We start from the raw sequence: 27265 nt of genomic DNA, 5'->3' as shown, positions 1-27265 counted from the left end.
GACAGCAGCACCCCTGCCACACCCACCAGAGAAGTTAAGGCAGCAGTGGGGGCGGCAGTGGGTGGAGACAGGAAAAGAAGGGAACAAAACTGGGCATGGAGGGGAAGGTACAGGAGCTGGGAGGCTGCAGAAGGGGTGCAGGAGGGAACAGCAATGGCATGAACTGAATTCTATCTCTTCTTTAAGAAGACTCCCTGCTCCTTTTCTCTACTTGGACTTGTACCAGCTACAGAGCTGGTCCAGGTTCAATAAGATCCACTGCGAGCAGGAGGCTTATGGAGGGGAAAGGGAATATAATTTCTCTTCTGAAGCCTCCTGATCCACTCCCCCCCCCCCCGCTGACTACAGTGCATGCCTTTTTGGCACGGCTGCATCGGTAGGTTGGGGAAAGGATAGGATTGGGCTCTTGATATAGCTAGACTTGTTGAGATGGAGGGATAAGAGGATTCATCCAACAAAACTCAGAATTAGCAAAGTCCATAAATACCATAAATATCTTCATGGTGGCAGAGTCATTTCATGTTGAAAACTCACTCTATCTCTAGGAAGTTTGAGTTGTTTTAGGTTGCAATCCTAACCAACTTTCCAGCACTAGCATAGCTGTGCCAGTGGGGCATGTGCTGCATCCTGCAGTGGGGGGAGGGCCAGTCATGGATACCTCCTCAAGGTATGGCAATGTTTATTCCCTTACCCATAAATTGTGGTGCAGGAAAGTGGGTTAGGACTGCGCCCTTAGTTGTTTTGTTTAGAGTGGAACACATTTTGAAACAGTTATTTCTCCCTCTTTATGCAACCTCTGTAACTACAAAAAATATCCTTTAACATATTAGAAGCTTTCATATTAGAAGCTAACAGAAGTGGTAAACAAAGTTTTCCAGAGTTATTAAGCAGAACAAGAATTAAATCTGAACATGCAAAACATTTTTGTGCAACATTTTTGTTTCTTCTTTTCCACTCCTAAGACCTAGGAGTGTGACCGCACGTGTGTATAAATGACCTGATTCCCCTAGGAAACACATTACAACCAATGAAGAAAAATACTTCAAATACTCCCCCACCATCCACATAGATACATAGTAAGGCTAAAAGCATTCAGTGACTAATGAGTATAATTCTGTCATTAAACGATTACATTAAAAGCATGGACACACTATCAGTTTATGCTAGTCAAAAACTCAGCTGCTCCAGAAGAATTCAGTTGTGACCTTGGATTTTAAATCCAGAGCAGTATTTCGCAAATCAGTGTTTACTATGGATATTAAAGAATCCAGGTAAAGCTCCTGACTCTTACAAGATGATTTTCCAAACACTTACTGGTTTGTTCATATTAATTGCATGTTGTTCATTACATATGTGCTTTTATATCTTGATCCTGGAATCCTGATATCAGAACCCATGTATTATTGTAACTCTCAAGCAAATATTTCTTGGTGCAGGACTGGGCAGGAAGCAAATTTTTTTTTTAACAAAAAAAAACTGGCATAATTAAATAACCCCCAAAGAGCACCATTCCTGATTTGCATTAATATGCATTTAAATTTACTAAGTGATTGATGTATAAAAAGATAGCTGCTCCATCTAAAATCTGGTTGTTTCCCTCTAAGTCTTGCCTGAAAAGCAAACCTCTCAGAGGTTCGTCTGCAGAGTACCTTTCAAAACATGTACTAGATAGTGAATGAGCGGCTTTCACAGGCATTATTTGTCACAGTACTCAAAGTATGGAGCACTGAAGACCAGTCCAATCCTATCCCTTGCTAACCCATGCAGTGCTGCTGATTGAGAGCAGGCTGCTTGCTATGGGGGGGAGGAGTAACCCAACCACCCAGGAGTGGTGAGTAAAAATCTTTTTTACCTACTGACCTGTAGGCTGTCAGGACTTCAATGGGACTTCTCAGACCTATGCGAGTTATTTAACTAATGGAAATCAAGAGACTCAGGAGGCAGTTGGGGGGGGGGGGGAAGGAAGATCGTCTGCAGCCATTTTAGGTGTGCTACTGCACTGGGTGTCAGCACTGGAGGCCTGCTGCTGAGAAATGAGTATGGTAGAAGCAACAGTGGCGAGAGCAAAACAAGTAAGGGAGAGGTGGAACAGGGGACTGGAGGGGTGGAAACTGGGCGGTGGATTGGAGGAAGTATTGCTGGTATTCGTGCCAATATCCTACCTAAACCATCTGTCTCCCTTACCACCACTGTCACATGCCTTGGATTTATGCCTGCTAAAGAGCAGGTGTAGTTCTGAGGAGTCCCATGGCAGCAATGAAGGCTTTCCCTAGGATAAGTGAGCAAACTTCCACTTACCCTGAGATCTTTCCATTTCCCCACCCCACCCCCAGTGGATACAGTGTGTGTTCTGTTGGCAAGACTGCATTGGCAAAGGAGGGGGTTGGGCTGCCTGACTTATATTAGTCATGAATCTGTTGTTTTCTGGATGTTGCACTCTGTATTTTGGAAACATGACTGGAAAATGTAAATAGCTGACTTCCTTATATTTAGGAAGTCACATGATGAGGCTAGAATTAGTATAACATGAGGAGGGTTAGAATTTAAATCATGATATTATATCTTTGTACCTCTCCAGGCATAATTTTTGGCACTCTTTGGGAAAATTTTTAAAGGGTTCTCAATACTGAAACATAAAACTGAAACAACGCATCAGAATTGGTTGTCTGAAAATTTTATGAGATGGATTCATGAGTTATATCCAACACTCATGACTTGATGGATTCCACTCCAGAAAGTGAGTGTGGCTAACCAATTGTAATGCCATGTATGAACTCACACAATACACAGTGAGAGCTGCTATAACCAGGGGAAGATGCTAATGTGAGGAATGTGATTTCCAGGATGGCAGATAGTAAGTAATTTTACACTATGCCAAGCTAGATGACCCAAACATGTAAACAGGAACGTCAAGGATTTGAGGGAAACGGGCTTGGTCTACTTCATTAATAAAGCTCTACTTTCTAATATACCTTTGGGAAGTGTTCAACATATATACCCTTTGAATATACTGTATATTACATGAACAAGCCTTGAGACAAGGTAAGGCTGAATGAATGGACTGGGAGCTATTTACTCACTAGAACAGCGATTTTCAAACTTTTTCATCTCACAGCACACTGACAAGGCGCTAAAATTATCAAGGCACATCACTGGGTTTTTGACAATTGGCAAAGCACATCATGCTGTCAGTGGGGGGCTCACATCCCCCATTGGCCCTACCAATAAATGACCTTCCCCAAATTCCTGTGGCACACCTGTGGACCATAGTGGTTGAAAATGGCTGCACTAGACGAATTAGTCATGTGATTAGACAACTGCCATATATATATATATATATATATAAGCAGGGCAAAAGTCAAAGGACTGACTTTTCAGTGAGAAATAGAATTCTTATACTTAAGTGTCAAAACCACATTATTTTATATCTATCAACATCTAAAAACTACTGCAACAGCATTGTGAAACATGACTAATACACAGATAACAGAATGGAGCGTGTTGGAATACACAAATGATTCCAAACATACTTCTAGCTGAAATCTCTCACTGCTGGAATGAAGACCTCAAAGGCAAAATAATGACGACATCACAATATACATAAATCAAGAACTGCATGTGGGTTTATTTTACACTTGAGAAAACAGTGGATTTAATTGTGTGAACCAAAAAAAAATGTACTGTACAATATTAATGATAAAACATCCAAATGTATAATTCATAGTGCATTGCTTGCTTTATTTTTATTTATTTATTTTGTCAGATAGTTCCTTTGAGTACATGCATCTGGGAAGATGCAGGTGCCAGTAAAATTTCTCTAACTCAAACTGCAGGAACTAAATTTTATTCAAAAAAGTGTGGTTTTACATTATATACACAGAAATTGAATATAAAATGACAATATAAAAAGTTAAAAGAGAAAGCATACAGCTGGAAGGTACAAAGGAAGTTGAACAGTTTAAAATGGTACGATATGTAACATGTACTTGTTTTGTTTTTTTTCCTAAGCTGATGCTGGCAATTTACAAGGAACTGAATCCAACACTTGCCCCATATTTTTGTTTTTGTTTTCATGTACCAATGCAGCACACCATAGAAAGGTCAGCTTGTACCAAAGCTTACATTTGTAAATAACTATAAACTGCAATATCTTACAGGAAAAAAAGAAGCATTTTTACATATTTTTTTTAATAACTTGCATACTTTTTTGCCAACCAGGTGGCAATTTTCAGCATCCAAAGGGTTTGGGCATAGTGGCAACTTGGTTTGCTATTTTCATTTTCATAAACATGGTTGTGGTTTCCTAACCCCTTGAGCACTTGATAGCTTTTCATCATCTTCAAAGAACTGCATGCGTCTTTTCTTCACAAATCAAATAAACAATTAAAAAGAAGCTTTTCTGACATTTTAAAAAATACTTAAATATAAGTTTTGTTTGTGACACAGACTGCTTATAATGAAATGCTTCTAAAAGAAAAACCTCTTTGGGAAAGGCACAGAAATGCTATTACAGTCCTCAGAGGGTTAAAAAACTGACACTACAGGATTCTGTGACCTTTATTGTCATGGCAACTTTGTAATTTTAGGATGTCTTTTTATTATTGTTCTTTGTGTCTTTCTTTACGGCTAAATTAACGTCTCTCAATAGCGTCTCCCACTATATTCTACAAAAGATAGCTTAACATCAAGGACAGATGTTGAAAATAAAGGTCAGACTTTGACTCACAGAAAAAGAAAAAGAAAAGAAAAAGGAGATTTTAAAAAAACATGCACAGATCAGACAAAGAGCATATAAATATAACTACAAAATGTATGTAAGAAAAACCAAGGTCCAGATAGGCAGTTCAGCAACAAAAGTAAGACTGATTTCAGAGGCTCAGGTCAGGCCTAGTGCAGTACTATGAAGAAGTTTAGTGCAATGTTCCTGTGGTCACTTGCATACCTGGCTGCTTACCTGGACACTAATGTTTTTCTAACTCAGTTACATAGATCAGATGGTCCTCTGGGGACTTGCCATGTGTTTTACTAAGGTGCAGTTTTACTGCATGTTTGCTTGCAAAAGTTCGATTGCAGAGCTTACACTGGAATGTGGAGCCCGAGTCCTCCTCAGCAATTCCAAGTGAGCCTAAAGTCTTATTTGTGAGGACTTTTGAAACATTCTGCTGTTCTTGAATCTGATTGAGTGGCAATTTGGACAGGTCCTTCAAACTGAACCCTAAATGTGTCTCCAAGTGACTTATATACGTAGAAGCAGTCCTGAATTGAGAGGCACAATCATTGCAAAAGAAAACAGGATGCCCTGTATCCAAATTCTTTAAAAACTTAGTTCCACCTGTCCTCCTTAATTGATACTTCACATTGGCCAGCCAGTGGCTAATTGTGGTCATGGAAAGACCAGTAAACTTAGAGATATGTACCCGCTCCTGTGGGCCTAGGTCTGACATAATATATTTGCCTTCAGGAGTCTCCCTCAAGCTAGAAGCAAACTGAGCTTGAAGAATCAGAAGATGCTGAGGGTTCCAGTTGGACTGCCTACCTTTCCTCTTGTGTACTGGTGACAGTTCATCCAGCGCCTCCTCAAAGCTGCTTCCATCCGCATCGGACTTTTCCGACACGGAAGACGGAGTTGAAGACTTGGGAGTCAAGCGCCCCGTGAGGTTCTTTACCATGTCGGAAATATCCATTAGGGCGCTCTCCCTTAGAGGAGATGAGACAGAATCAGTCACATTGGAAACCAGAGGTTTGTTTTTGGACTTTGTTAAATCGATAGGCTGATCACTGTTCTCGTAATAGTACCGGTCAATAGAATCAGCTTGCTTGGCCGGAGTTGTTGGGTAAATGGGTTTGTCCAACATGCTGTTGCTAATTTTATACAGCATGGCTAAAGGGTCTAAAGAAGGACTTACAGGATTAGAAACCTTGCCTAAATGGGTATTCATGATAGACTGTAAAGCACTCAGTGGATTAATGAACGATGGCTCAGGCGAGTGATCTGTGATGATACCCAAGTTATTACAGCCATTTGTGACTTTTGCTTTAGGTGGCTCGGTACCATTAAGTACGTGAGGTTCTGATGGACTGTCCTTTTTGACCTTTTGAACTTCTGCTTCAGGACTCTTCTTTTGGTGGTGGTGCTGCTGCTGCTTGTTGATTTCCTCTGATTTTGGAAAATCTTTGTTCTCTTTAGCAGCAGGAGACAATGGCTTGACTGGAGAACATTTCTCTTTCTCTGCGGGTTTTTCCTCCTTTTTTATATTGATTTTGCCTGTGACCTTCTCCACTAGCTCCTCCATTGCAGAGACATTGCTTTTGTGAGGTGGGGGTGTTAGGTTGCCTGGGGAATGGATCAGTGCACTGTGTTCTGAAGACAACGATTTTACACTGCTGGCATACGAGGGCTGCATCTGAACACTCTGCACGGCTGGCTGAATGGGTTTAACAGTCCCTGGAAGCTGGTAAGCTGCATGAATGCTGGGATAGCCTCCCCAGGAAGGTGCACCATTCTGAGCTTTGCTTATAGCTGTTGTCACTGTATTTTCCAGCGATTTCAATATGTCTATCCCACCTTTAGGACTGTCATCTAGATCCTCCTCTCTGAGGTACTGGTAAACAGTTGTTGGCTCAAATTTTTCTGCAGAGTCCTCGTTCTCTTCTTTGATTTTTTTGTCTGTTTCATTAGCGGACACCTTTTCCTTTTCTAAGTCCTTCTTCTCCTCAGAGGTTGTGGATCCAGCAGGAGAATCAGGCTGCTTCTTAACATTTGCAGCTGGTAATCGTGTGTGTGTGGTGGGTGGTAAAGGTATGGACTGGATCTTTTCCTCCACCACAGGATCCAATACTAGCTGTTTCCCTTTTTTGGAGGCAGAATTAGTTACCTTCAAAAAGTGTCCTGTGACCATCATGTGAGCAGTAAGCTGTTGCAAAGTATCGTGAGAACTGCCGCATTCCATGCACTTCAGTATCTGAGCTTTGCGGGCCTCAAATTGCCAAGTGTAGCTAGCACCATTTTGATAGCCATACCGGTTGTTTGGAGTCACGTAGGGGTTGGCAGTCTTCTGATCCTTTGCTGCTTCGCTAAGCGTGGTCTCTGCGGTGATCGTCGTTGGCTCAGGTGAGCAAGGTGAAGCTAAGTCCTGAAGTGCTCGTTTTTTGGTAGAAGGCACCAGTTTGGTGATGGCTGGTACTGGCTCCTTCAGAGGCACTTTCTGGTAATGCTTTGTTTTTATCATATGGACACTCAGATCTTGCAAAGATTCAAAAGAATGGCCACAGTACATGCACTTTAGCACTTTCTGGGCATCCTCTTTGCCTTCCATTTCCATAAGTGATCGTTTTCGAGGCTTTGACCACCGTTTGGTCTTTTCAGAGTCTCTGTCTTGGTTGTCATCCCGGTAATGTCCAGTTTCATTCATGTGCACAGTTAGTTCCACGAGCGTGTCATATGCTGCACTGCAGTCTTTACACCGAAACTTACTGGCACCAGTGAACACAGAACCATACAGTTTATTGTTTTGCCGGTAAAGTTGCACTGTGCTGAATAGACTAGGTTCTGGGAGAAGTCCATACGATGAGGTCTGCTGCAGAGTTTTGGCCAATGCCGCTTGATGCCAGTCATAACCTGAGCCACCACTGTTACTGTTACTAGTATTACTGATACTCATACTAGTACTAGTATTGGTGTTCGTACTGGTACTGGTACTAGTACTTGGGGTGTTGACACCAGAGCTGCTGTTAGTGGTATTTTCCTTCTGGTTGCTTTCACTACTCTTTGATTTTTTTAAATCCAAAGCTAAACTGGACCAGCAAGACTCTGATAGTAAATTTGCATATACAGCTTTTATTTGTGCCAAGCTGTCCTGTGGGTAGGTAACATTGTCCGAGCACTGGTGATCTTCTCTCTCTTCTTTGGAGGAAGGGGTTTTGAAATGGGCCAGCTGGTCACTGTTTTCACTGAATGGTGAACCGTAACCTGCATCCTGATTCGTTGCTGTGCTGACTGGGGAGTTCTGGTAACTCTGAGCCTCTCTGGTCTCTGATTCTTCATTGCACATGTACTCAGTTTCCTGGGCATCCAGAGGTAGACCGTCATCCTCCACACTGTCTTCATCGATTTCTGCTGCTTTCAGTTCTTCCTCAGGAACATAAGCTGAAAGAAAGGGAAAAAAGTTACAAAATTTGCACATTCTTTACTTATCACCAGTTTCTACAACAATCAGAATGAGGCTTTAAGAATATTTTTCCATATGTTTCAGTTCACTATGAACACATCCTGTCAAAGTAAGCACAGAATTCTGGTTGCAGCTAAAAATCTGTTATATCACCAGAATTAATATTTGGGCTAACAAAATAACCAGGTATGTATATATTGCTAAGGCTAAAATTCAGTTACATATTCTGGGGTAGTGCCACTGTAATTAACTGGGTTCTCCTGAAAAAACTGATTACAGCGTTCATTTCATACAACTATTATCACAGGTATAAATGGAAGGATTACTCACTTTGGGCCCAATCTTATCTCTTGCCTGCCTACACAATGCAGTGGCATCGATGGAATGCAAACTGCATGCTATGGTTGGGTGGTCTTATTTCTGAGTAGACATGCATAGGATTGCACTGTAAGACTAACAGAATTATACTGGACACTAGAGAAACGTGTGCAAGTGAAAAATCCCACACAGTTTTCATGTATTTTCTGCTTAATGGGGTTTCCTTGAAAAGCACTATACCAGGTTTAAGTCACTTCATAATCCACCATGCAAAGTAAAAGCAGTCAAGCATACATTCTCAACGTATGTGCAGAAGCTGTATGCAAAGAAGACATCTTCCCTAGGTATCTACAATCTTGGGATCATTATGCTGTTTGGCCAAAGCTGTAGTGGTAGTAAACTGCTTTGGTCAGTGCCTTCACAGATAATACGCTGTAGTGACATCGCGGAAATATCACCAAGGAGATAGGGTGTGGTGTCCACAGTGCCCCTTGCTCTAAGCAAATGCAGGGTGAAAGCCCAGGTGGTAGCTGGAGGTGTGCTGCACAGCTGCAGACACTAGAGGCTAAAGTGAACCTAGAAGTATATAAATAGCACCTGGAGGAACTAGGGGGTGTGGGTTGTAGAAGGAGTATAGAGAGGAGACGGGATGGGACGGGCTGACTAAGACTCGGCTTATTGGCTCTGGACCCTGGTTTGGCAACTCTCATTGATTGGACTGGCTTACCTGGAATCTGACCTCGGACTGTGACTTGGCTTATTGGCTCTGGACTCCGGTTTGGCAACTCTAACTGATTGGACTGACTTACTTGGAATCTGTGGACTGGGACTTGATTCTGACTTTTGCTTGCTGCACTTGTGAGTTTAACAAGGGAAACTAATCAGCCTCAAGCAGGCATGAGGCCCAGTGGGGAGGAGCTGTGGCAAGACATACGCCAAATGAATTCAGCTGTTGACAATATCCTCTTAATGGAACCAGAGGCAGGACAATCTGGGATGCTGCCCACCACTACCACGATGCTCTGCAGGGGGGTGGGGAAACAGCTCCTTACTGCATTCCTAATCTCTCTAATCTGGAAGTATGGGATGTCCAGTTTTATTTCAAGGGATCATGAACTCCTTTGCTCCTTTGTTCATGCTGTTCCCTTAAATAAAACTGAAAGTCCCACACATCTGGATTCAAGAAAACCGCACAAGAAGCAGAGTGAAGAGGTGGGTCATCCACTTCTTGTGAATGAAGGAGGTGATGGCAGGCTTGGAGTGAAAGCCTGCTGCCTCCTTGCTATCTGCCACTGATTTAAGATTGGGTGGCTTCGGGCGCAATCCTAACCCATTTTCCCGCTCTGACATAAGGTCAATGCAACTTCGAGGTAAGGGAACAAACATTGCCATACCTTGAGGAAGCCTCCATTACTGCCCCCAACTGCAGGATGCAGCATATGCCCCACTGGCACAGCTATGCCAGTGCTGGAAAGTTGGTTAGGATTGGGCTCTTCATGATTGGGCTGGAAGTGAATGGAGTTATATTTTGTGGTGGGGAAACCAAACTTGATAAATATAGAAGGTTCAATAAATATTAAAGAAGTATTGAAGAAGTTTTGGTTTACGATGGCGAGTTCATTAGATGAACCTCGCAGTTCAGTAAGTAGCATGCATCATTTTTTTAACCTAAAGTTTTAGCAGTAAGGTACATTTATATTATATAGAAAAGACAAAATCAAATATGATTTGTTCCTATGAAATTTTGCCTCCTGATAATATTGGTCAACAGAACTTTACTTCCTATTAAACTATGACGCACGTACTACGTAATGATTCTGGCAAGAGGATTTGGCAGTTAAAAATAAAATGAGAAATGAATATTTAAAAGTGACAAGCATGAAGCATGCAATGGTACATCCAGCTTGATTACTGGCTTACAGTAAACATCAAACTTTGCTATTGTGTTGCCACCTGGTGAAATGATATAATCTTACCAAATTACGTGTTTATCAGCATCAAACTATTTTTTTAACTAACAAATGTGATATTCATGAGCAGATGGCCACTATATCAAAAAACATTTATTCCAAGGGCCCAATTTACAGAAGTGGCTTAAATGCACCTAAAAGATAACTGCAGGTTTTCACACTGTGGTAGGAATTGTTCTTGCACATAGCTCTGGTTTTCTACAAGTTGTACTTTATTACAAAAATAATTTCAGTTGTGCTAGTATGGGAGTCTGTGGGTAATTCAAGGTAAAAAAAAAAAATGGCATGAGGAACATACAGATATGGAATATATTTTCTTTACAGTTCAATTCCCCAGGCATGGAAAAAATATTTTAAGGAATACACGTTTGTTACACAGAACATATTTTTGTATTCAGTATGTTATACATAAACTTTCATTCAATAAAGTATGCATAAAACAGCAGCCGTGGCAAGCCTAAAACATTTTCAAAACAGCTAAAATCTCACCAATCAGCTGAACTGAGCCTCCTGCTCTTTCTGCTGAACAGCTGATCAGGGGAATTCTAACCTCAGGCCTCTGTGTATGCATTCTCAGCTCTGGATTGAAAAAGCGAACTCTGACACTGTACCTATCTGCCCACACAGTTCCCATTCAGTTATGGAAACACACTAGAAATCTTTTTCTGTGCATATAGTGCCCCCACCTAGATCAGGGCAACCATGTACAAATAAAGATGCTTTCCACACAGGAAAATGCTGAAAGGGTACAGTAATTCATTGTAGTGAAATAGATTTTTTTAGCCTTGTTTCTACAATTCTACTATTTTTCAGCAGAAAAGCTATTTATTTCAACAAACTCATACTTTTAAAAGCACTGTTTAGGTTTTTTTTATAGGAAATCTTGTTTTAAATTCTTAGAACCATATGCTAAGATGTAAAATATTCCCTTCTGTCCCATAATTCAACAGCACTCAACATTTCTAAAACAAGCATGCCAATAATAAGAGGCCCACTTTATTTCCTTTCACCTACCAGTACAGTAACATATGTTTTCCTCTGTCCTTACCCTACTAAGGGCCCCATCTTAATCTGGGCTAGCACCTGGCGCTGAACCCTAGTGCCTGTGCTGGGTGTCATAAACATGCTGTAAAGCACATTTACAGAACCCAGTGAGTAGCAGGTGCTGGCGCAGGGCCCACACCAGTCAGGCGCTGGGCTCAGTGCCAGCAGGACATGTCACCGCCAGGTGTAAGCAACCACCGGGCAGCAGTGCGGCCCCTGCGGGGTGGGGGGAGGGTGGAACGAGGGCAGGGGAACTGCAGGGCAGGGGGAAGAACCAGGATGGGAGAGAGGTGGGACTGGTGGAGCTCTGCTGTGCTGAATTCTGAATTGGGCCGTAAGGCGCAGAATTACCAGCACAGATTGACATGCCCCATTGTGAGGCTTGGGGCTTTCCCTGGGGGAAGGGGACAAAATTCCCCTTCCCCCAAAGAGAACCCGGCTGCTTCCTGGTGCCTGCTGGATACAGCAGTAGCTGCTTTGGCTATGCTATTCCAGTGGGCACCAGGAAGCTCAGGAATGGGTTGTAAGATCTCTGAAGTCATCTCTGGGATCTAATTTTATTTTGGCAAACGGTAAGATGTAAAATGAATGTGCTGTCTATTAAACTATTGTTAATAGATAATGGACACACTCTTTGAAGGAAATAGTACTGAATGGTGTCAGGTCTAAGGACACAAATATCAATTAAAAAGAAACAAAAGTTGGATACATCCAAGAGAAAGCTCGGAAGGAGCATTTTCCCAAATGGGGAAATGACAGACTGATGCTGATGTTTCTTGATATACTGTGAGGGGAAAACAGTCACAAAACCTACAGAGAAATCTCTCTACATTCAGCATCACATATTTCACCCCAAAAATATTCATATAACAGTGCAATCCTCAGCGCTGGCTCTGCTGGTGCAGTGGTTTCTATGACAGCAAAGGGTGTCGCAAATGTGCCATAAAGCATGTTTGCAGCATCCAGAGAGCAAGCAGTGCCAGAGGGGAGGCCTGCATGGCCCTGTTGACATTGCATCCAGAAGATCAGCTGCTGGTAGAGGGGAGTGAAGTGCCACACAGTAGAGGAACAGTGGGAGAGTGAAAAGGAGGGGGGAGAAGGTGTTTCTAGAAGTGGGTGAAACGGAGGGGCAGATCAGGCCGGGGGGGGGCAGGATTGCCAGAGCAGGCATCTGCTGTCTCCTATCTTCCCTCCTGGGCATGAACCCCCTACATGGGGCTGCTCAGACTTCCACCAGCAAATTAGCTGGTGCAGATCCGAGTAGTCCCATTGGATATTTGTCCCTTGGGGCAAATATCCCTTTACCCGAAGGAGACCTCCAACCTACTCCCAACAAGCACTGGATACAGTGGAGACCATATGGGCCTGCTTCACCAGTGCTAGTTAGAATTGGGCTGCCCATTAGACCATTTCCTGCCATATACTTTGTCTCATATAAACCCCTTAAATAGCAACTGAGGCATTCTGTGTGGCTCAATGCAAAGGAGTCCCATCCCCACTTGCTTCCAAATGATATGTTAATAGCCCAATCTTATCCTCGTGATGCGATGGTGGATCTCGTGATCTCCCGTTGCATTGAGGGGACAGCCATCACCTGAGCTGCTATGATATTCTTCTGTCATTCATACAGCATAACACAGCCACAAATAAATTTAAAAGAAAAATTACCAATCTTCATTTGGAAATTCCACTTTTGACTTGCTTTGGTCTGATATGTTTCATAAGGGGCATATGTCTTTTGCAATACTTATCTCGTTCTGTAACATTATTATACACTGTTTATGTCATGCAATAATAACTAGGGCTTCTTTGCATTTTCTGCTATTATTAACAAAATTCGTTTGTACTGATGTATTCAATATGAGAGCGTACTACAATGCAATACAGGAGAAGACAAGAACACACGTTCTCCCTTGATTGTCCATGTTTTGAAAATATTCATTATATCAGCTGAACAGTTTTGTTATATTACACATAGATACACACAAATAGATGTATATTAGCTAATACGGTTTATTTATCATGGTTTAAATGGCAGAATTGCCATTTCACACAAATACTTTTGTCATTGTTAAATAAATACTTGGAATCCAGAAATTTAATAATGTCTATTATGAGAATTTTAACACAAATAAAACATAGTATTTTAGAAGACCAATGTTATTTCTTTAAGTCAGGCACTCACATTTTTTTTAAAAAAGCTATTCATTCAAATTCACTGAAATATTGTTCAATGAAATGCTACAATATTCTCTATCAAGTCAAAATGGTTTCCATTTCACAGCTATGATACAATAATGCAAGTGAGGTCAACTAATCATTTAATTTTGTTATTAAAACTTTTTGCATTGTAGCTTTTCCTTTTGCTCCTGCATCTGTACAGGTATTTAAAACTGTGGTGGAGAATTAACTATGCATCTTGTAACCACAGAGAAATACTTAGACTGAGCACTATAGTCTGATTACAGGATATCTAAAAGTATACTCACAACAAACTATATTACAGTGTACAATACAGCCAAGCTCCTCTTTCTCTTCCCCCCAACCCAGTGTATCTCTATAATTTTAAAGAGGAAAATCTTACAAATTACAGCAAAAAAAACAAAAACAAACTAGAAACCGATAGTATCTGTTTTTTCTATCATTGCACCATGCTAAAAATCTGTGCCCATATGATATGCCTTCTGGATGCCAATGTCTCCCTATAGATGTGCTGTCATCTTTGAACAGCATTAAAATTTGTGCATTCTAATGTAAGTGGACATGAGGCGCTATATATTGTTTGTGTTAGTTGTATGGCACATTGTGTTTGCTTCAGTGAGAAGATATATTCTGTAAATAACACAGTTCATTGTCTGAAAAGCCAACAGCAAACTGACTAAATAATAATGGATTGTGGTTGTGGAGAGGGGAGTTTAAATCACCTAAAATGGTGTTTTAAACACACATTGTTCCTTTGTTAGTTTCATAAAAAGTTATTCATCATATAATTTTCCACATAAATTCAGAACATTAGCTACATATGTTTTCCACAAAGATTATTTAAGAGGAACAAAAACAGTCACTGTATTTGGGTGCAATCCACAACCACTAAAATCAATAGGGCAATTGCCAATAACTTCAGTATGGATACATATTTTGCCATATTTGTAACTACTCAATTCAGTTAGATTAAATTTCATACACATCAGCAATGGCAAATAATTATTTATTGAGGGCAGGTATTTAAAGCTCAATTTCAATATTGTAAATTCAGCTTAAGCATGTTTTTGTCACATACCCACTGTTTTGTGGCTGAAGCTGACCTAGGCTACAGGCATAAAAATATGTTTGTTTGTTTGTTTGTTTATTCGATTTATATTCCGCTTTTCTCCCCGAAGGGTACCCAAGGCAGCCTGTTTTTTTAATAAGACCTTTCTGGCTTTGTAATTGTTCATTGGTTTTAATGTTATTTAATATAGATATTGATCAAATAATGAGTTCATATTTTATTCTTATCTCTCTTATACCGCTTTGATCTCTAAGAAAGGCAGTCTAAAACTGAAGTAAATAAGTTCAAATGGCATATCAGTATGCAGTTTTTAACAGAAGGGACTGAACCAGATTTAATTCTGGTTAGCCAAAGTATATATAGCAATTGTATTTGAAAGCATCTCATGTGTTGCACAAACCACCTCACATCTGTATTCTTGGGCATTCACTTCAATGGGCCTACTGGTAGAAATTCCTGGTAGATTGTGTCCATAGTTGGGAAAAATGAAAATCAATGAGACATTCAGATGTAAATAAGCACTTTGTTGAAGCAGAACTTTCAATACAACATGCACACATAAAATCATATACATTTGTGAATATTCATCTGTCGGCACAAAATATATGCAACTGCTCCCTTTCTGCCTCTGAAAGATTTCAAGATAATCTCCAATGAATGCCACTATCAACCAGTAAAAATCAGGTTTCAAGCTGAAAGGTATTTCTGCTCCATGTTTCTACTTGACAAGCCTATGTATCTATGTAGACATAAAATTATAATTTGGTCTTCTCTTTCTCTACCCAGTTTACGAAACACTCCACCTGCATAGAAAATATACACGTTTGTAATACACTTAAACACATTTACACAAAATCTAAATCCAATGCTCTGTGAAATACAAGCATTTCAGCCAATTTAGCTATATTGACCTCAAGGTTAATAAACTGGCTTAAGCCCAAGCATTTCAGCTTCAAGTACTTCATGGTTGTAGATCTACCTCAGATTACAGATAGAAGAATTTTGTGGATTTAGGACGGACTTCGATATATTTTTCAAGCCATTTGCAAAAGAATTTGTCAAGATAGTAATACACACAAACAGTGAAATCTGACCAATCTGCGTTAGTGCACACAAGACAATGAACTATACTACTACATAACATGTAGGCGTGCACACAGTTGTATAAAAAAAAGTCTGGATATTTAGTTCACCAGTCTACAGACTTTTGTCTGTAAATAATCAGAGCAGCAAGGATGGTGTGTACATCTGTACACACACGCACATGCACATGTGCAAACATTGTACAACAAAATATGTTCATAATAAATGGAGTACAATTTAGTAAGCAAACAATCTACCAGAAGGTTAAAAAAGAGTCAACATACAAGTGCTGTTTCTGTTTTGAAGCAAGAACTGGTAACTAAAGGCTTTGTAAAAACACCAACAGTTCTTGTAAATGAACTAGATGAGAACACAAAGAAAAATACAAATAAAATCATTTCTCAGCCTTTCACCCTCTCTCTACCGTCTCTTTTCAATTTGTGCTATTAGACAATGTTTATAAATGGAGATGCAAGCAGCTTACACACTGGGTTATTCTCACAAAAAGATCTAATAGGAGAAATCCACTGCCTAAAAAACCATACACTCAAACATTTCCCTTAGTGTTTGGATCACCAAACAGAGCTACAGATGAATCAGACCATCCACCTTCCTACTCTCGCAGAAATATTTCACGAGTGAAATGTTCATTTTCATCCCTGCTGGCAACATTAGAATGAAAGTATTTAACCTGTTTCCCATTACTTATACAAATTACTATTATAGGGCAGGACAGATGTTAGAATCTTGCCACACAACTGACTGCCATACATTCTTTACATGGAGTTGAAGAAGGAAAGCTGTTAGAGCATGTTATCCAACATCAATAATGTTCACCCTGCTACCAGATTCATTAACTTCCAGCATCAGCATTTTGCCGTCTTCCTTTCTTTTGTCTCATCTCAAGTTCATTTTATTCTGAACCAAATATGTAGTTGTTTTTTTAAATAATTTTTTTCCCTGATCAGGTGCTCTAGTTAAAAGGTCAAAGGAAAGGAAAGAGGGGCGATAAGGAACAAAGAAGACCAAGCATCTTGTCGAAAATGTTATTTCTCTAACAGAGATGATGAAAGAGAAGTCAGTTAAGATGCTGGTACTCAAAGATGGCTGTCACTTCAGATAGGGAATGGCACAACTCACCTAGACAGGTGACACTTTGGTCGAGCAAAGGGTTGCTGCATTATTGAGAGCACCAGAGATCAGGATGACAAAGACTCCAGGCCCAGGATGCCTGGGGCTCCTTGAGAAGTGAAATCAGCAGGCACATGGAATTCAGCCTCCATTTGCATCATCTCCCGTTGAAAAGGGATCTCAGGTAGCAGGGTTAGCAAAGACTTTTGCCTAATAACCTGAAGAGTCACGACTACTAAGAGTCCACAATTCTGGCTTAGAATGGTCTTAATATTAAGCCGGCTTCATATGATCAACTAACAGTGAAGTGTGAAGTGTGTTCAAAGTTTAGTGATCAGAAAGTTACTAAGCTGGAATAAGGGCAAAAAGGAAGCCCTAAATCTCCAACACTTCTCTTATTCCACCTTTTCTTTTATTCTAGAGAAAATTAAGTGCAGAGTCAGAATTTTTTTTTAATTGAGAGATGTGTAAAAATGCATTTAAATACCAAAGGCAAAGTCCACTGAAATCAACAGCAAAACTCCCAATCATTTTGAATAATGGCACCAGGCTGCAGTCACCTAATTGTTTCCAATTCCATCCTTCTTTCCCTACTCCAATGACTTCAGATACAGTGACTTGTATGGATCAAACGCTGGATCAAATTACGCAAATCACAGATAGCATCACTGCAGAAGGTGCTACCAGCTCTTTTTTATATGTTCAGGTTTCTGAAGTTACATTGGACTTGGGGACCTCTGACAGTCTGATTGTTGGCTCAGTTTCTAGCTGTTGTTTTTGCTTTTATCACAGAAGAGTGCTGCCTATGTAAACTGCAATTGCAAAAGTGGATGTCACCGGGTCTCCTACACACCTAGATTGAATTTCACAAAATGAAACATAAAAATTTACAATAAAACAATACTGCAGGAGAGAAGAGAAACTCGAGAGACTGCAGAGAAAAACATTCTCAGTGTTTTTGTTGTAGTTTAACAAATCCTTCTACCTCCACAAAAATGACTATGTAATACATCTCACAGTAGAAAATATTAACTATGTCTTGCAATGAATACTAGCACTAAAACTAGAGAGCCAGGGTGGTGTAGTGGTTTGGGAGGTGGACTCAGATCAGGTTCAAATCCTCCCTCAGCCATGAAGCTTCCTGGGTGACCTTGGGCCAGTCACTTTCTCTCAGCCTCACCTACCTCACAGGGTTGTTGTGAGGAAAACAGGAGGGGAGCATCTGCGTACACCACCCTGAGCTCTTTAGAGAAAGAGGAAGAGGTATAAAAATGTAAGAAATAAAACACAGCCAAGATAACTTCTGTCAAATATATCCAAAAGTATTCTCAGTATGGTATTACAAGATGTGCTAAGTGCCAAATTTAAAATAATGCAAAAGCTCTATTAACCAATTATGTTTAACTTTGATCCCCTCTCCAGTTTCCAGTATGTCCCTGAATGTTTGATAGGAATATTGGCACATGCTGTTTGAACACTGTGCTCACTTTGGCAAACTCCCACTTACTAAAAGGAATTGTCCTCTGCTGCGAACTGAGTGAAAACAGTGTAAAGATTTTGAGATTTGGCCAATTCTAAGAATTTTTCCCTGAGGAAAACCACCGTGATATCTCCACTGTAACTGCAGACATAGTAACTCATTGCTTTAATTTCCTGTTTTAAAAGCTAGCAAAGGACAAGGGGGGAAAAAAGATACAGATGCCCTTTGTGTAATGCAATCTTACATGTAGCTACATCCCCAACCCTGTAAGAGTTCACAACTGTAGTGTGTGTGTGTGTGTGTGTGTGGTAAGTACAATAATAAAAAAATGAGGACAGGAGATGAAGGGGGGGAGAGAGAGATGGTTCAAAAAAAAAAAAAGGATGAAATCTTGCTTTAGAAGAGCCATCTTTGCAAAGGTCTGCTACTTGTTAAATCAGTAAGAATATCTGTCAGAGATATCCTGCTACACCATTTGGCTGATGTCAAACCTAAACAAACCAGATCAGAAAACCAGCAAGTGGCAGAACATAAATGAAACGGGAGAAGACCAGTCTAACTGTAACTCGCATGGTTTGCTTGCTGATTTTTTGGGGAGGGGGGAAGGAGGGAAATAGTGGCAATCACGGCAGTCATTTGCAGTACTAATGTCCAATTCAGCCTCCTTTCATTCTCCTGATTTAGGTGGTCAGAGTAGTTTCGTAGCAGACACAGGGAAGCTGTGCTGTTTAGCAGGCTGTTTAATGGGAAACTGGCAGTCTTATTTCTTTTCTAGATTTGGTTTGTCACTAGGTCTCCATTACATGCCACTCAGCTTTGATATCTTTGGACAGGACTGATCAAAAGATGTCATTTGACCTACACAGCATGGCAGAAACTTGGAGAAGTCTCATAAAGCGACACTCTGGCTGTAAATAAAATGACATTATTATTTCCTCTCTCCTATCATGTAGAAAAGCCAATTATGGTAATGCACTGCATGTCAATGAAAATACAGCAATCTTTTTGGAGCAGCTACTGCAGGCGTCCGTGTTGCAACTCTCCTTCCTGTGAAAATTTGCCCATTGGAAAATGAAGAGGAAGGAGGTGATAGATGCCTTAAAGACTATTCATAAAATCCTGGATGGTTGTAAAAAGTGCAAGTCATCAGAACAAATGGAAGTGCAAAGTGCACTTTGAAATCTCCAAATTATTTAGTAATTTAATTGTGTCTGATTTATATTCCATCTCTAGAACACTCACTGTCACATTTTGCATCCTTTGCTCTTGGCTGACAAGTAAGGTGGTTTACAATATGTACTAATAAACTACATTGTCCACCAGTTTTGTAAAAACAGATTTTTTTAAAAAATATTTAGAATATATCATGAACTTAAATGGTTTTAAGAGCAAACATTCAGCTTATGGTATGAACCAATTTTTACATTGGTCCACCAGATATAGTTTAGTTTTATGACAATACTCAAACTTACTGTCTGCAGATATTTAATAACTATATATTTTTATCAGTGGGCTTTCTTAATTGTGGTACATAGGAATGCAACCAACTGCCCAATCCTATTCCCCATCTATGTGGCTTGCAATGGTGGAAAATGCGATATGTTCTCACATGCTACCACACCACTGCCACAAACAGCAAGTGGCATTGGCCACCAATAAGTGGGTGGAAATAATGTGGGAGAGAGGGGAGGATCGGGCTGGGGATCAGGGCCTTAAGGAGGTGTGTTGGGATGGCAGGGTATGCTTGTCTGTGGCAAAGGCGCCACCAATATCATATGCCCTTTGCCTGGATTTACCAAACCCCCTTGGGTGCACTTGGACTTGCACCAGCCAAAGAGCTGGCACAGGTCCAAGTAGACTCATAAGGCAAGAGGGGGCTTACCTAGAGGTAACAAAAGTTCCCTTACTTTGAGGCCTCCTGATCCCCACCAGGGGATGTGTCTCCACCACAGCATGTATCTCCATAGAATGGCTACATTGGAGCAAGTGGCAAGGGATAGGATTGAGGGACAAATGCCTTCAACAGAATCAACATGAGTGAAACCAGAATTCAGCCTAACTGAAATGGAAAGAAAGATGCTACGTATGACCTGGTGTTACACAGTCAAATATTTTTTGCATAGAAGACAATAAATACATTTTTCATTGTCCATTCTTATATTAACTATCGGTTAAATTCTGAAATAAATAAAAAATTTATATTCACCAAAAAATTAAAATTAAGCACATTTCTTAAAGCCACTGATTTTGAACTGTAAATGTTTGGTCTTATAATTTTTACAAAATTTGAACTTTCAGTGGAAAACCCATATCTCACAGCGTTATGATCTGTGTGAAAGTTTCAGAACTGAAATTTTGCTAATTCACACATATTTTTCATTATGTAGGGTTTTGTTTTGAGTGTTAACAGTTGATATACTGTAGTTCAATGGTTCCCAAACTCTTTAGCACCAGGAGCCACTTTTTAAAATAACACTCTATTGGGACCCACCTAGCCTTACAAGACTTTAAAAAAACAAAAAAACAGTTTCACATTACCTGCTGCTCAAGTCTCTGCTTAGGGTCTCTGCTTAGTGGACAGAGGCACAGCCACCTATTCACGAGTAAACACACACGTGTGCCTCACATGTGTTTCACTTTTCATAGGGCTCAATACATTTTCCTTGGCAGCTATCAGATTGTCAGTTTCACAACCCACAAACAAGCATGCGGCAAAACACTGGTGACCCACAGTTTGGGAAACACTGCAGTGGTCATTATATGCCACCATATTTGACCATGGAACAAGCATCAAGTTTGACACAATCCTTCCTAATTACTCAGTCCTATTCTCACCATATATTACAAGATTTATTGAGCCTGTGGCCAAGATACCTTATTTTTTTCAGTATGGATACTTCAGTTAGTAATACCAGTGCATATTCAACTATCACGTTTGTATCTTACTCTTAATCCAAGTACCTCAGGGTGGCTCACAACACCAACATTTTTAACAACCCTGTGAGAGAGGGTAGGTTGAATTACCAAAGCAGCCAAGTGAGTCTCATGGCTGACAGGAAATTTGAACCTGGGTCTTACTAGTCAAAGTTTAACAATAGCAGTCTTATTTGTTAGTACAAGTAACATTCTAGGCACTACAGATAATTTAGGTGCCCCCAAGAGATTCTGTACGACTTCGTAAGATCTTTCTTTTTGAACAGCAGACCCCCATGCCATATCACAATTCACTTCTGAACCTTCTTTGAATTTCAAAGTGGTTTGGAAGCTGCTGAATAAGAAATACAAGTCCAAAGCCCTGCTGAGTGTACAGAGCTATCCATGTGGTTTTTTTGGATCCTGGCCTACAGTTCTCTATATATCAATCTCTAAGAGGTTCACATCTGGTACATTATAGGGTCAGGTTTCATAAAAACCACATGCTAGGGACCACTGCCTACCACAATTCATTTACAAAACAGTTCACAACGTATCCTATACTCATCTTACTAAGGCATACTGTGGATTATCACGCTTTAGATTTCACAGCATATTTGAATTAAGATGAATAATACAACAGCGAAAATTAAATCGGGAAAATTAAATTTTCATCTTCAAAACAGAGCTAGTTTGCAAAATTGAATGTAATCTACTCACCCAAGTATAGGGATCAGGGGAGAAGGAGTTAGCTAAATGACAGTCTATATAAGCAAGCAAATAAACTGAAAGTTCTACATATAGTATTATATTGAAATCATCTACAAGCATTTCCTATCACTTCTTTCAGTTTGAGTAACCCAAAGTTACAATAACATGAGTGCTGTACAACCCTGCCTTTCTTCTTTCATTTGTTAAAAGTGGGGAAAAATGTAAAAGATAGAGCAACATATAACCCATTTTGCATAAACGGCTTCAGTTTTTAACCATGCCCAGCGGGAAAATCAACCGCATTTTGTCATTGCAGATCTTTAGAACACATTCACCATTCCAACTCATGATTTCTGTGACCTTTTGACAACCATGCAGTCATCCAGGTACAGCTGGATGTGCATGGAAATCTTTGGCACTTTCACAGTAAGATTGTCGAACTATGAAGACAAAGATCCCCAATATTTTCCAAATTACTGTAAGCTGATTACCAAATTTGCCTGTCAGAAAAGACTGCAGTGGAAACAAACATTAGAAGGGAACTAAGGAAAGAGAAAAACTAATTTTATGCCACCAATATGAGAAAACAGAATGGAACAAAACATGATCAGACTAATGATTTTTTAACACAAAAGTCATATTTTATCTTAAGCTATGCTTAGAAAACAGCATTAAGCTTCAATGAACATCTGATAGGATTACCCTCAACCAATTTAGAAGGTACGTCTGCCTATGCCGGTGGCATCTCAGAAGTTTCTTACCTGTGTGCCCACACATATGCGCATAGTATTTTTACACCAAGGTTGCAGTCCTATATACACTTTCCTGGGAGTAGCCACCAGTGAGCATAATGGGAACTGCTTTCGAGTAGACATGCATAGGATTGCGCTTCAATCATCCCTGAGCCAGATGGGCAAAATGATGGCAAGCAAGCACCTTACACACATATATGTAAAACTGCAGAACATGAAACTAGATTTGTCAAACTGGACTTCAGTAAATTTGGACTTATTTTGAACTCTGGCATTCTTTTCCTTTATAGCTGTTAAATTGGCATAGCAAAGCTAAAAGGGTAGTATACTGATAATGACTGCTACTGTGAATGTATCACTCTGTTCTTATGTTGTACACATTTGGGTACACTGCTATCACTTGAATTTCATGGCCTTTTGGCAGCTCCATTTAAAGGTAATTTTTCTCTCTGCACACAAGCACAAGCAAATAAAATCAGCTAACTGAGGATAATATTTCAGGCATCTGATAAAGTAGGTTTTACTCCACAAAAGCTTATGCCATAATAAATCTGTGAGTCTTTAAGGTATCATAAGACTCTTTATCATTTTTGCTGCAACAGACTAACATGGTCTGGACAAAGTAGAACTTGGACAAATTAAGTATTATGACAGTACATTCATATATAGCTGCAAATTAATTTAACATGCATTATGGTCTTCCAATCTTCACAAAGATGTAGTCTTGAATAGTAGGCAAAAATAATTAATTATGGCTGGGATTTAAATGTTATACCCGTACTACGCCTTTTCAGACCTCTAATTTCCCCTGCAGTCCTGGAAAGCTGTTCCTGAACTGTCCAGACACCTTACAATGAACCTTTTCAATGAACCTTTCAAACAATGAAAGTCGATAGTCCATTTGAGGGTTCTATCTTACTCTTTCATGGAGTGCTGCTCTGTTATTGGAAGCTCCTTCTAGATACAAAAAAAGGAGTATTCTGCTCACACAAGGGATCCTTGCTGAAGTGAAGTGCTTCTTCCAGGAATGGAAGGAACTTCCAAAGATGGAGCTGTGCTTTGTTAAAAGGTTTGGATACAGACCTAGAAGTGTAATTTGTTTTTTACAGTTGTTGGTACTGTGGGTTTTATAATGATTGTGTACAGCTTTGAGCACTACTTCAAGGGCAGAGAATGTGCTATATACAATTTCAACAAATATATACATTCAACAAAGTGCCTCTATACATGCAACAAAGAATTTAAGAGACTATTTGGCTCCTGGACCCCAGTTACCTCCTAGATGTATCCAAATTGGCTTTTACTTAGGTCAGCTGCATCAGACATTGAGCAGAGAGGTCTAAGGTACTTACTTAGGTAAAACCCCATATTAATATCAATGAATGTTACGCCTGGTAAAATATATGGCTTTGAACATTCCCAAAGATCAGTATCTTTGATTTCATTTCAAACAGCAACAGCGCAAGGGTGAATTAAAAAATACATTTCTGGCAAAATAAGTACAGCTACCATGCAATTTCTTGACAGTGTGAAATGGTTATCACAATTTATTCTTCCTTATTTGCTCCAGCAATTATCAAGCACCAGAAATCAGGCTGGAAAGCAACAAGTTCCTCATATACCATCACTTAAACTGATCGCCCAATCCCAACCTGTTCAACAGCCAGGCCACATAGCCTACACTATATCCAGCATAGATTAGGAGGCAGCTAGAGGTGTCCTCAAGTTAAGGGGTATTTTTCCTCTTAGCCTGTGTCGAACCCCAGCCAGCCATATGGGTCTTCTCAGATCCATGCCAGCTGGATCTGAGTGAACCTGGTGCCAATCCAGAAAACCTGGTGTAACATTGGGTGGTTTGGGAAGGGGATTAGGATACAGGGGGGAGGCCTCCACCAATCCCATTCCATCCCAGGCCCAATCTGCCCTTCTCCACCCAGAAATGCCACCCTCTCCCACAACCATCCCACCCCTGCACCTTACTTCCTTGTGCCTGTGGGAAAGCTCTGAATGTAGCACTGATGTGCTGGTGCAGGCCTTCCGATTGGCACAGTTGGCTCTTGAGTTGTCACAGACATGCTTCACAGCACATTTGCAACACTATGACCCAGTGCAGAGATGGCTGTGCCAGCTCAGGCAGTAATTATGATTGCGTTCTGATTGTGTGAACTCATCTGTCCACATACCGAAAACCAACATATGCTGCCAGAATTCTGCACTAGCAGACTTTACACACACACACACACCCCTTTATATGCAATGTTGTAATTTTAGTAATACACTACAACTCCTGGTGGAAGTAAATACACATTTGTGATTATATTTTCCCAAAGTTAGCCAGAACACAGACACTAACCACAATGTAAATAATAAAAACAAGTGCTTGCAAATCCATAAAATTCTAGCACCAGTAATAAAAGAACTGAAGAGCTCCTCCACGGAGCCACAGATTGCAATCTGTGAACTTGCTGAAGAGTAATTCTGTTCCATAGTTCCATAGCTACTTCCATAGAAACACAGAATATTTTAACAAGACTATTGTAAAATGAATTTCAGCCATAGTCTCCTCTGCAGGAGTTTGATAAATACAGCTGGTTTCAATGAGTACGTTTATCAGGACAAGGTGAAAACATGTTGCCCAGACTACTTGTTTCTAGTTATGTACCACACATATATATACACAACAGATTGTGGTTTAGTCCCAGTGTCACACTTTCAGTGCTGAAGAAAACATCAGAAGGTCACAATGATTCGTTTTTCTCAGTTCCCAGCAGTGATTCTAGTGCTTGAATTAGGGGGAAAAGGTAGGGGGGACCCTTAATGAATTTCATGAGCCCCACTCCTTGACTCCCCCTAGTTTTAAACAAATCATTGCTTTCTGTAGCCTTCTAAAGATGGTAGCCAAGGGGGCCATCACAGAAGGTAAGGGTAATTTGACCACTGAACAAGTCTGAACAATGAACAACTTAGAAAATCAATGGGTCCCTGTATCCTGGGAAAATGCTAATATTGTTTTCTTAAAATAAGAACAACAGTCACATATTAGCTGAGGACAAGCAAGACTACCTTTAATTTCAAATTCCAGTGTGACTCTTAAGAGCTACCGTTATACTAGAATTTAAGTTACATAAAAGGCTACAAATAGGTTCCATATTGGAATAATTCTGCTATATGCATACTTTGTACATTAGCAGTGTACACATTTAGCTGCTTAAGGGAAATATTATAAAAACAACTTTTCCAGCACATGAGCATATTTAAAACAACAGGCCACTTCTTTCTGATGTCACCCTCCCAACAGTTTTGGTAATGAATTACAGAATCTAGACTCTGATAAAGCTTATACATTCATATGTTTGTTTAACTATAAAGAAACCATGTTGCCATGATAACCAGTGACACCATAAGGTGAATTTTTTTAAAAAATCTTCTTTTGAGTCATTCTTTGAAATATGACCCACTACGTCATTTAATTTTTGAAAACCCTAAGGTCATGTAACACGCTTTCTCTGTCATTTGTAAGTACATTAACTCAGTAGCCATACGACAGTGAAATTATGATAATGGGCTGCTAAAATGGGTCATGCAGACACTGCATTTCATGTTAGCTTCAAATAACAGTGAGAATATAGCCCAAATCAAATATGACAGTACAAAAGCACATGGTTTACTTTACTCAAGGCTCTGCCAGGAACGGGAAGATGGGAAGGTGAATAAAGCAGTTGTGGGGAGGGGGTGGATATTTACTATATTTCAAGTCTAACAGTTTGGTTCTCTACCAAGTATGATGCCATATCGGGAGCTGCCACATAAAATTGATCAGTTAAGAACAAAACATCTCTTTAGAAGATTGTAACATGGCAATAATGTCATTATTAGATATTCTTAATAATTCTTAAAAGCAATACATGTGTATAGTTACACATGTGAATTTGAACATACACAGACAAAAAATTAAAAAGAACTGGTCATAGAAAATTAAAGGATGCACAAATATAATTCAGGAGAAAATAATTAAGCTGTTGCTAAAATAATGTTACAATACAAAAGTAAAAAAAGCACTAAATGTGTGTGTAACATAAGAATAAGTTATTCTTATTTTATGCTAAATTACACACATATTTTAATAATAATAGACAGTTTATACAACATCCAAGATAAGGGGAGGATCTCGGATCTCCAGAAGTCACAGAAATAAGTTGTTCAGAGAGGAAAGGAGAAGAGGAACTATTCCTGTCCATCACACCAGGATAGGAGGAGTGACAAACACAAACTTCTCTCTCCTCCAAAGCTCAAAGTGCAGTTAAAAGAGCAGACAAGGGCCTGGTGTGGGGATATAGCTGGTCATGGATTAGAGACTGGGTGGGTGGTAAAGATTCATGAATGCTGTCTTCCCCAGACCCCCATGTTTGCTCTAACACAACCTT

The 27265-nt window shown here is 39.9% G+C and overlaps 1 protein-coding gene across 2 annotated transcripts in view; it reads right to left on the bottom strand.

Moving 5' to 3' along the window:
* Nucleotides 1-3624: 3624 nt before the first annotated feature.
* TSHZ1 (teashirt zinc finger homeobox 1) overlaps nt 3625-27265 on the bottom strand; it is an 87133-nt gene continuing 63492 nt past the window's right edge. For both annotated transcript variants that reach the window (XM_066624145.1, XM_066624146.1), the window contains exon 2: nt 3625-8146. In XM_066624145.1, coding sequence (XP_066480242.1) covers nt 4962-8146 — 3185 coding nt within the window. In that variant the 3' untranslated portion in view covers nt 3625-4961. The remainder of the gene's footprint in view (nt 8147-27265) is intronic.

This window comes from Tiliqua scincoides, chromosome 4 (assembly GCF_035046505.1).
Source record: "Tiliqua scincoides isolate rTilSci1 chromosome 4, rTilSci1.hap2, whole genome shotgun sequence".
NCBI lineage: Eukaryota > Metazoa > Chordata > Lepidosauria > Squamata > Scincidae > Tiliqua > Tiliqua scincoides.
Note: the sequence above shows the minus strand (reverse complement) of the source record. Positions and strands in the feature narration are given on the sequence as shown.